Source organism: Choristoneura fumiferana, chromosome 3 (genome assembly GCF_025370935.1).
Source record: "Choristoneura fumiferana chromosome 3, NRCan_CFum_1, whole genome shotgun sequence".
In the NCBI taxonomy this organism is placed as follows: domain Eukaryota; kingdom Metazoa; phylum Arthropoda; class Insecta; order Lepidoptera; family Tortricidae; genus Choristoneura; species Choristoneura fumiferana.
In genome coordinates, this window is record NC_133474.1 from 182,317 (window position 1) to 192,333 (window position 10,017).

Sequence of the window (10,017 nt, forward strand, 5' to 3'; positions counted from 1 at the left end):
TGCACAAACCTGCGAAGCAATTCAGTGGTGTATCCCAATCCAACCGTATTTGCGTGGAAACTGCCAAAGCTCCAGCATTCTGAGAGGACGCCAGTTCCTAACAGTGTGTGGGGCGTTTATAAGCTAGGATCGTAATTCTGCGGGAATATAAGATTAAAAGGTAGCCTACGCGCTATTTTCGAGATTGAGCTAAGTACGATCAAACTTCAACCAAATCCATCCAGCCATTTCGGCGTGAAAAACGCACAAACTTTCACATTTATGATATAAGTAGAAAAAATCATTTAACTTAAGAAGTATCCTGACAGAATCATCAACGTCCGCTGTAATCCCTCGTGCGAAAAAGCTAAAAATTTGCATAGAAGGTCCATTTTGACTAATACACAAGGAAAAGGGACGGATTATTCGAAATCCCCACGGGATACGGAGTTGTGCAACTGAGGAAAGCCACAAGGTCTAGTTAGTATTAATCTGAATAGCACGTTTGCACTGCTCATTTTCTTCAAAAACATTAAGAGTATTTTAAACTGGGTTTCAGAACATTTCAAACAAAGAAACGTCGCCATTGAATATCAGATGAATAATATTGTTATTAAATAAATAAGAAAAACAAAACACATGACTGCTTTCGAAAAACTTTGAATACAAACTAAAAAGGATAAAAGAAGTAGTAGAGTTACTCTATAACTCTGTTAATAGGGCTGTCAACTGTAGGGGGGCCGAATTCAAAATTGTGACCAGCTCAAAAATTCTCAGTAATGGGTCCCGACTGCTGCTCTCATCTGAAGGTCGGGTTTTTCATCTGGCTCTGGAGAAATTATGTCAATAATAATTATTTTTTATTGGTTTAGTTTAATAAATAAATATTTATAAATAAAATTGGCAGGGGCATTGTGGTTAAAAACGTCAAAAATATCATAATTTCAGCCATGCGTCTAGGAGTTCACAGATTTCCTCGTTTAACAATAATTATGTCATCGACATTAAGTGTAAAAAAAAGCCGTGGTGGCCTAGTGGTTTGACCTATCGCCTCTGAAGCTGAGGATCGTGGGTTCAAACACCGGCTCGCACCTCTGAGTTTTTCGAAATTCATGTGCGCAATTACATTTGAAATCTACCACGAGCTTTACGGTGAAGGAAAACATCGTGAGGAAACCTGCGCAAACCTGCGAAGCAATTCAATGGTGTGTGTGAAGTTCCCAATCCGCACTGGGCCCGCGTGAGAACTACGGCCCAAGCCCTCTCATTCTGAGAGCAGGCCCACAGGCACACCCAGCAGTGGGACGTATATAGGCTGGGATGATGATTAAGTGTCAATTATTTTTGTTCAAAAACATTTCTATTCTACAACGGCATTGATGAGGCTACGTTTCAAAGCTGCCTTGCATGCATCTTGCAATATAATAAACAAAATGTTGCAAACAGCAGTTGACGATATGCTTGCATGTTTCAATACTGCAGTGCAGTGCATGATTCCAAATTCCAGAACGAAAAAGAAGTGGTTCTTTATAATAAAGCAGGAATGGAGTTTTAATGCTGCAGAATAATTAGGCTAGATTTCTAGACAATATAATTAATTAAGTCTGCCAGTTGGATTAACGAAATTAATGTTATTTAGGGCACGTGTCTGAATATCGAAAATTGAAACATCGACAGATTAAAATATCGACTTTTAAAATATCGAACTTAACCTTTACTTAGCCCTGTACGCAAAAAGAGGGGTACTATGAGTTTGACCCTATGTCTGTCTGTCTGTGGCACCGTAGCTCTTAAACGGGTGGACCGATTTGAATGCGGTTTTTTTGTTTGGAATCAGGATTTCTAGCAATGGTTCTAGACATGATTCATCAAAATCGGTTCAGCCATTATTGAGATATTGAACTTTGAAGTCACAAAGTCGAGGGTTGTCCAACTTTATGCTGGTTACGTTAGGTTATTAACATTTAAGATATTTTAATTTTCGATATTCATATACGTCCCCATTATTTACTTTGCCAATTAAACAAAAAAATTGCCAAGTCGAGCACGCGTGTGTACTAAGGGTTCAATACTCTATCTCTCTCTAAAATAAATAAATAAATATCACGGGACAATTCACACCAATTGACCTAGTCCCAAAGTAAGCTTAGCAAAGCTTGTGTTATAGGTACTAAGTAACGGATAAAATATAATTATATAGATATAATAGATACATACTTAAATACATATTAAACACCCAAGACCCGAGAACAAACATTCGTATTTTTCATACAAATATCTGCCCCGACACGGGAATCGAACCCGGGACCTCAAGCTTCGTAGTCAGGTTCTCTAACCACTAGGCCATCTGGTCGTCTAAATCTCTCTACACATCTCTCTCTCTAAACATTGAACTGACTAGGTCTAAGTAGCTATTTATAAATAGCTACTGACAAACAAATTATGTAGATTCATTGACATTCTAAGTAAGTAAAGTGTTTCTTGCCTGATTTAAAAAAATACATTTTGATATTGACTTTCATATTACAAGCTCAGCCAGCGTCCAATTTGAATGCAGGCTATCTTAGAAGGTTACCTTCATTTTACTTAATAATAATAATAATAAAAGATATTTATTTAATAGTTTGCTTACAAATTCTACATAGGTACATAACAAATAATATGTCGAGCTAAACTCGGTTTATGACGTGAGTTATCCGTTATAATAACTTTTAAAATAAGTACAATCAAACTGTCAGAAGGGAAAGCGACTCAGCTTATGCCTGCGCCTTGCAGAACAGTCCCTTGGCTAACAGACGCTGTTTTTCAGTCGCCCCCATAAACCATAACCCTAATAAATACCATCAATTCACATGCGCATTTTTTTTACATACATACTTCCGGACACTATCAAAGTCGTTCAAAGCTTTCGTTCGTACCCACTTACATTTAATTTCATTCCTCCAGACACAAAACTGCATCGGACGCTGCGTGCACTTGGCGAGCATCCAGACCCTCGTAATGAACGTGATTTAAAGCTAAATAAGAAAAAGTTGCAGTGCCTTTATCATTCTAGTTGTGGGAACTACTTGGCTCGTTCACACACAATGATGAAACTATTTCTATGTTAAGAACGCCTTTGCTACAATTCCTCTAAGTCACTACACTTGATAGTCTCGTAGGCATCGGTCAAGGAAAAGATATATGGAGTGGGGATTGATTTTTTTTTTACTTTGGCGATATGGGTATAAAATGAAATACATATTTTATAATAATTAGCCAATTTCAGTTACATAATATAGATATGTAATCAATTATGGATTGTTTGAATTCAAACTCAAACTCACAACATTTATTGACAACAAAACACACTACATCACAACAAAAACACAGTAAAAACATGAATAGAAGAAGAGATAAAAATTAGAGACATTGTGCTGCAGTGTGATGCCAAAAGGACTCAGCAAGGGGCTCTGAATTGATGATTAGATATGTATTAATTATTAGAGTAAAATAGTTTATGGATTAACATTTTTATACTCTATCAAGGTGTAGTGTACGTACTATTTAATAATAATGTCACCTAATGTAATGAACATGACATAAATTAATAAATAAATGAATACATGAATGTTTGTTAAAGCTACCATTTTCACAGAAATAAAAAAAATATTAAATAAAATAATATTAAAAATACTTTTCTGAAAACCGCATCAAAATCGGTTCAGCCAAACGCGAGATAAGGGCGGACAAACATACATTACATTACATACCTACAGGTCAAACTGAGAACCTTCTTATTTTGCAGTCGGTTAAAAAATTTAAAATTCGACTGCCTACAAGAAACTTTAGTAAGTACATTAGTACTATTATAGGTAATCTGTGACTAGTTAAAAACTGAAAAGGGAAACAAATCTAAGACTCTGTTAAGTAACTTAAACTTAAACAGTTGGGGATCATTACTGGGATTTTTTGAGCTGATCACGAGGTATTTTGGTGGGTTTTATTTGGGTTTTGATATTTAATATACCTCGTTGAGTTTCTTGCCGGATTATTCTAAACAGAGGTCTTTTCCGAACCGTTGGCAGTTTTTTTTTGACATTCATTAGTGCTTGTTATAGCCTAAATTGAATAAAGATATTTTGACTTTGACTTTAATAATTTTTTACACGGGAAAAGCCACAAGATAAAGTTAGTGGACGTATAAATCAAATTAAAATTTAATCAAATTTAACGGTAGTAATTCACCGGTCGTTTTAACCATCGTTAAATCGTTGATTAGTCGATTAAATTCAACGAATACTTAAGTACTTAATTATCAAAAATTAAACAGAGTTATTTTGTTCTTGCAACTTCTGTCGTGCTTGCAGCCCATTGTTATACAATAACACAGTACTGCATGACATTGTGTATAACTATATATAACTCAGTAAGTAAACAATATTCGTTTACAAGCGTACGCATTGACTGATAATGACAACATGACATAATTGTTTAGTAATTAAAACTGATGAAGTGTATGTACTGGTATTTATTATTTTTTATAAAGTTCTTTATAGACATAATTTGTCAAAATTTATAATGGTTCATATAGAATAGAATTGAATTATATATTGCATAAATTTGAGAGGATATAGAGTATGACATGTGGTACAAAGTATCAACAGCTGCCCGTTTCGGGCATACAATATATTCAGATAGGCTTAATTCTATACAATAACATGGTGACGATAAAGTTGAGATGGTCCCAAACCAATAAACCAATCTGTAGATACACATTCAAAAACGTTCCTTTTGTATAGGTGCAAGGTTTAACCGAAAATTGTATCATATAAAAATCATACTATAAGCAGGCCGCAAAAGGCTCTTTTACACGTCACTTTTTATACTACCAAAGACCAACATTGCCGAGAAAAACGGGACGTAAGTAACTTATGGAAACCCAAAAACAAATGTATCACAAAGTGAGACACGAGATATCTTCGTGAACTCGGGGGACGATCCCGTGAATCCCGCGAATCCCGTGTTCCGGGAGTGAGATTGCATGCGTGGACTGGCGGGGATTTTAGAGAACGGCGGATTAAACGCTGGGTTCCCGCGGGGACGCATTCGAAACTGAACTTGCACTTGATTTTGAATAAAGCAAAGCGATTTCGATTGTCCTTTATTATCCGGACAGCTGAGGAATACGAGTAGAAAGGGTATAATTCCCCTGCCAGCTACGATGTCTTGCCTTGCTTGGCGGCTTTGGCAGGCGCCAACTACGATAAGAGACATGAAATTTGGCGCAGGAATCTAAATGCAATCGTCAATCAAATCTGCGATGTAAGTTTTGGGAATTTTAATTTCACTGCCGAATCTTATGGTAACGCGTGTGAAGCCGCCGGTAAAATGTAGTGGAAAATAAGTAAAATCTTTTTATTACCAACTCGATCGCATCTTCTTTGTACGCAACTGTGTCCTCGCTCCACTACTAAACAGCAATCCAAACACACCATGAGAGAATTCGAAAGAAATTCCCTGAGCGCACCGAAAGGTCGTAAACACCAACCATCGTTACTTCATTCTCGACTCAATAGTCTTCCACTAGAGTTCCAATCTCCCTGAATGCTTAGAGCCTGTTGTATAACTGCATGTGTCCAGGGTTGGCACTTAACACAAGTGCATGTTGAATTATTTTCGCGGCAAGATTTTCACTTAACGACTGCTGAATATTGACGGCGCCAATCCGCTCAGCGGAGGATGTTCACAACTCCTGGTTTTTAACACCCGACTAAAAATGAATTGCACTGGTTTCTCTACGTGTATTATTCTAATCCAAAGTGGTTTTAAATTCATCCGGAATATTTGAGATGGTTAGGTTAGTTTGATTGAAACCCCTGTATATGTGATTTGTCTTTTTTATATGATAGGATCACGAGCAGGCTGATTACCTGATGGGAAGCAATCACCGCCGCCTATGGACATCCATAACATAAAGCTTAGTTACCCCTAGCCCTTGAGAAATGAGTAAGCTTATTTTTTGAGGATCCCCAAGTTGCACCAGTTCAGGAATACTGGTACTAGAAGCTGATACCAAATTAATTAGTTGTCTCTGGTTGGTGTCTGTGGTTTAGATTTAGACACATCATCAGTACTACAGGTTACTTCAGTATATGCTGATTCAGCGCCTATTGTTGACTCGTCGAATGGCGCAACACACGCTTAAGTTTATCATCAAAATGTATGATTCAAAATGTAGTTACGCTTTTGACGCCATGCCTGCACTTTGAGCATCCACCAATGTATAGCATATGTTAACCACAATTAAAAAAAAAAACATTTACAGATCTGTACCGTCAAATTTGCGCAACTGTCTGCTGAAATAGGTAGGTACTGAGGAATCCCAGAAAACGCTCGCGCCACCCGTTATTCAAAATATCAAGGTTGGTACATACCAAAAGTGCTTATTACTTACATCGAAACTTAATCACGTTTACTTTGGAAGTAACATCTTCTGAAAAGACACTCCAGCCTTAAATTTGACTATGAGAAATATTTTTTGACAGCCTTCGCTGCCTTGAAAATCTTCGCCCATGAGACTAAGTTAGTACTTACAATCGCCAGTACAAAATTAGGCACATTATTTATTAAACATCTACTGTTATTAGCAGTGATATTAGTATTACTAACCATTGTCAAACGTGTTTTGGAAATGGAGCGTGGAATATAAGCGGCGCGCGCGCCGGCAGCGGGCACCCGTCTCCCCGCCATGTCCCCGCTCGCTCGCTCGCTGCTCGCGCTGGCCGCCGGCCGCCGCTGCTGCACGGCGCATGCGCCGCGACATACGCCAGTACCGACAACGCGCTGCCAGCTGCCTACAACGGATTTTGCACCACAGAAATCAGAGGTCAGTAACATTATCATTTAATTTAGGAGTTACTCCGGGCCATTAGGGTCCCCACACCAAATAACGTGGAATCGGTTTTAGCCGATCAAAAAACACTTTGTTGCTTAAATAAAAATATTTTGTTTATGACAAAACATATAATTAATCTGATTACAGGGTATAAAAGCAGAAGCAGTACAATTTTACCAGAAATCAAGATACCAGCCGAGCAGAATTACTTCAAACTCGATATTCCAGATGTAAAATCACATTATTTAATATTTGGAGAAGTATGACTATCGCTGGAAAGAGCCTTCCTCCTATTTTCCCCATCCTGAATTTGAGCCGTGTTAGTGAAGAGCCTGCTGAGAGACTCTAATGTTCTATCACGCTATTCAAGGATTTACTAACTACGACTAGACTAGGTGGTCGACCTGGCTCGAACACATCCTAGTAGAATTGCTATTATTATTTAAGATGTGTGTGAAAACGAGAATCATTCCCTTTCAAAGAGTTTAATATATATGGTCTGGGGCTCGTCTTTTGGACGTCTCATATGCACTCCTAAACAAGCCAATAATGTTCAGCGAACTTAAGTTCCTCCTAACTCGTTTTTCTTCTTATTTCTCCCCATGACTGGAGGTCTGCCGACAGCTCTGCAAACAATTTCCGGCTATTCCTGTCCATTCGCGTATGTTGCGAAGCCAGGACTTCTTCTCCCATGTCTAAAGCCTAACCTGATTAACTCAACTGGTGATTTAAAGGATTGGTATTTTCAGAAATGCATGGCCCAGGACCGTGAGCTGGTGGGCGGCGTGGTGACGGCGTGCGACACCGACGAGCCGCCGATAGTGACGCTGGCGCCGATGGCGGCCGGGCCCGGCGCCGTGCGCCGCCGCGGCACGCTGCACACCGTCGCGCACGCATACGTCAAGCTGTATTGCATCTAGCTGCCCCGGGGTCTAAAGATATGGTCTTCTATTTTATGCTACAGGCGACATCTGTGTCAGCGCCAACGTTCCTGTTCCGTGTCCCGTTCTAATACTTCCGCAGTGGACGATGACTTTGAAGTCGTTGCTCGCGAGTTTTGTATATGACACGACTTAACGCTGCAATGAATCGAAATAATCAGAGACGACTCCAAAGTCGACGTGTGAAAGAGACCACAACAGTACAGTGTATTTAGTTAGCATTGTGACGCAGCATACGACGTGATGTTGTAAGCGGCCAATGGCGTTTATAGGAGACCATACCTCTAGTTAAGGACATTTTCATACGCGCACGACATGTCGCCGCGTCGTGTTACAGTGATAGTGTGTTTTAACAATTCGACCGCACCACCCCTCCTCTCCAAAAAATTGTCTGCCATTTTATGCCTTATATATCCTGAAAGAGTCAACTTCAACAGGATTGATTTTATTGTTTTATATATTTGAAAAAAAAAAATTTTTGTATCATCATTAATTTAAGAGCTTAGCTCATTGTCGGTGGAGTAATCGCCACTCTTTTCGGTTCCCTGCCAGCGTTTTCAGCTCCTGATACGACATGACATTGAATTTTTCCTTGGCTTGACCGTCTCGCATTTCCCTTTTTTCTTTTTTTTCTTTACATGCCTTTTCTTCATGTACTTAGGCGTGTAAATTTTAGTGACGAAGTTGCCAGGCTGCCAGAGCATCCAGTCGCCACGTTGTGTCAACAGTAACCGTAAGCGAAAAACAACATAGCCAAGATAAATCAACAGATGCGCGGTATGAGGGGCCACTCCACGATGCCGGTTGCTCCAAACGTCGCACGATATCATGAGAATCCAGCAGGGCTACTACGAAACTCGAAACTCGAAGTTCGTATCGTACCGTCTCTCTCGCTCTCGTATTAAATAGTATAAGTGTCAGAAGGATCGCACGGCATGAACTTCAAGTTTCGAGTTTCATAGTAGCCTTGCAGTTTTGTCTTTGGTCCTAGTATTTAGTTTTTCTACTGTAACCGAAACCTGTACATAATTTCAAAGCTCAAATAAACTGAAATGAAAAGTCAGCAACTTCTGCATCTGGCGCAACGTCATCAACCTTGTGTCTTTACTATTTATAGCTGTTTTATTATAGTTATGATTATTTTTAATTGTGAGATAATAATGCGAACTTTTGTAAATAAAAGGTTTTTAAGTGATTTTGTCTTTATTTAACCGACTTTAAAAAAGGAGGAGATTCTATGTTCCAATGTTTGTATTTTTTTATGTATGTTCACCGATTACTTAGTCAATTGTGGACCGATTTTCAAAATTCTTTTTTTATTCGAAAGAGTACTCTTTTAACGTAGTCCTACTGTCACCAAGTTAAGATCTGATGACGGAATCCTAGGGAAATCGAGAGCAAACCTCAAATTTTATAGGCAAATTTTATATGAAGAATACCGTAGATTGTCAATGGAACTCGTCAAAGCTAAGTAATGCTCGCGCGTCTATAAATTATCATGATTAATATACCTAGACAAGCAAGCGACTGAGAAGAAACTTTGAGTTAATGATTCTTTCGAACTGACCTGATGCTGAAACCGAAAGGTACGCAACGGAACTCTGCTATAAAACAACGTAACTTAGCCGTGTTTGGGCTTAATGGAATCGTTGTGAGATATACTTTGGCTGCGAATCACTAAAAAGTGAGAAATAAAGAATTTAGAATTAAAGAAACCTATAGTGGTCTACCTGATGGGCTTCTATCACTCCTCCTGGCTCGTGCTGAGGCACCGACTTCAAACTGGTACCTAGATTAAGGTCAAACAAAAAAGGTATTATTTTTTTGCTTTTCAGTTTTTACGGCGGTTCAATTTTTTGTTACTTATAAAGTTTTTATTTTATACTTTTTTCCCACTCTTGGGGTAATTTTGCCAAATTTATATAATATTAACTTCAAGGTACATATACCCTATTCATTAAAAAAAGAATAATACAAATCAGACTACTCTGTAAAAAGTTATGCCTGGTCATACAGTACAATCAGTGACTGAACAATCAATCATCCCCTGTTTTCCTACCCTTAGGGTAGGAATATTTTTTCCAAATTTAAATGAGACCACTTTTGGGGTATACGCTTTCCAATAAAAAAAAATCATCATAATCGTACTACTCTGTAAAAAAATATGCGTGGTCATACATAAAAAAAAATATACGCGGACTTGAGACCCTTCTCCGTTTT

The 10,017-nt window shown here is 38.5% G+C and overlaps 1 protein-coding gene across 1 annotated transcript; it reads left to right on the forward strand.

Annotated features, from left to right (window-relative positions):
* Positions 1-4,283: 4,283 nt before the first annotated feature.
* On the forward strand, positions 4,284-8,992 carry LOC141426298 (uncharacterized). Its single transcript, XM_074085144.1, has 5 exons — positions 4,284-4,387; positions 6,287-6,326; positions 6,659-6,847; positions 7,004-7,086; positions 7,606-8,992. Exons 1-5 carry the CDS (start codon positions 4,358-4,360, stop codon positions 7,774-7,776), a joined length of 513 nt encoding a protein of 170 aa, XP_073941245.1. The 5' UTR covers positions 4,284-4,357; the 3' UTR covers positions 7,777-8,992.
* The last annotated feature ends 1,025 nt before the right edge of the window (positions 8,993-10,017 follow it).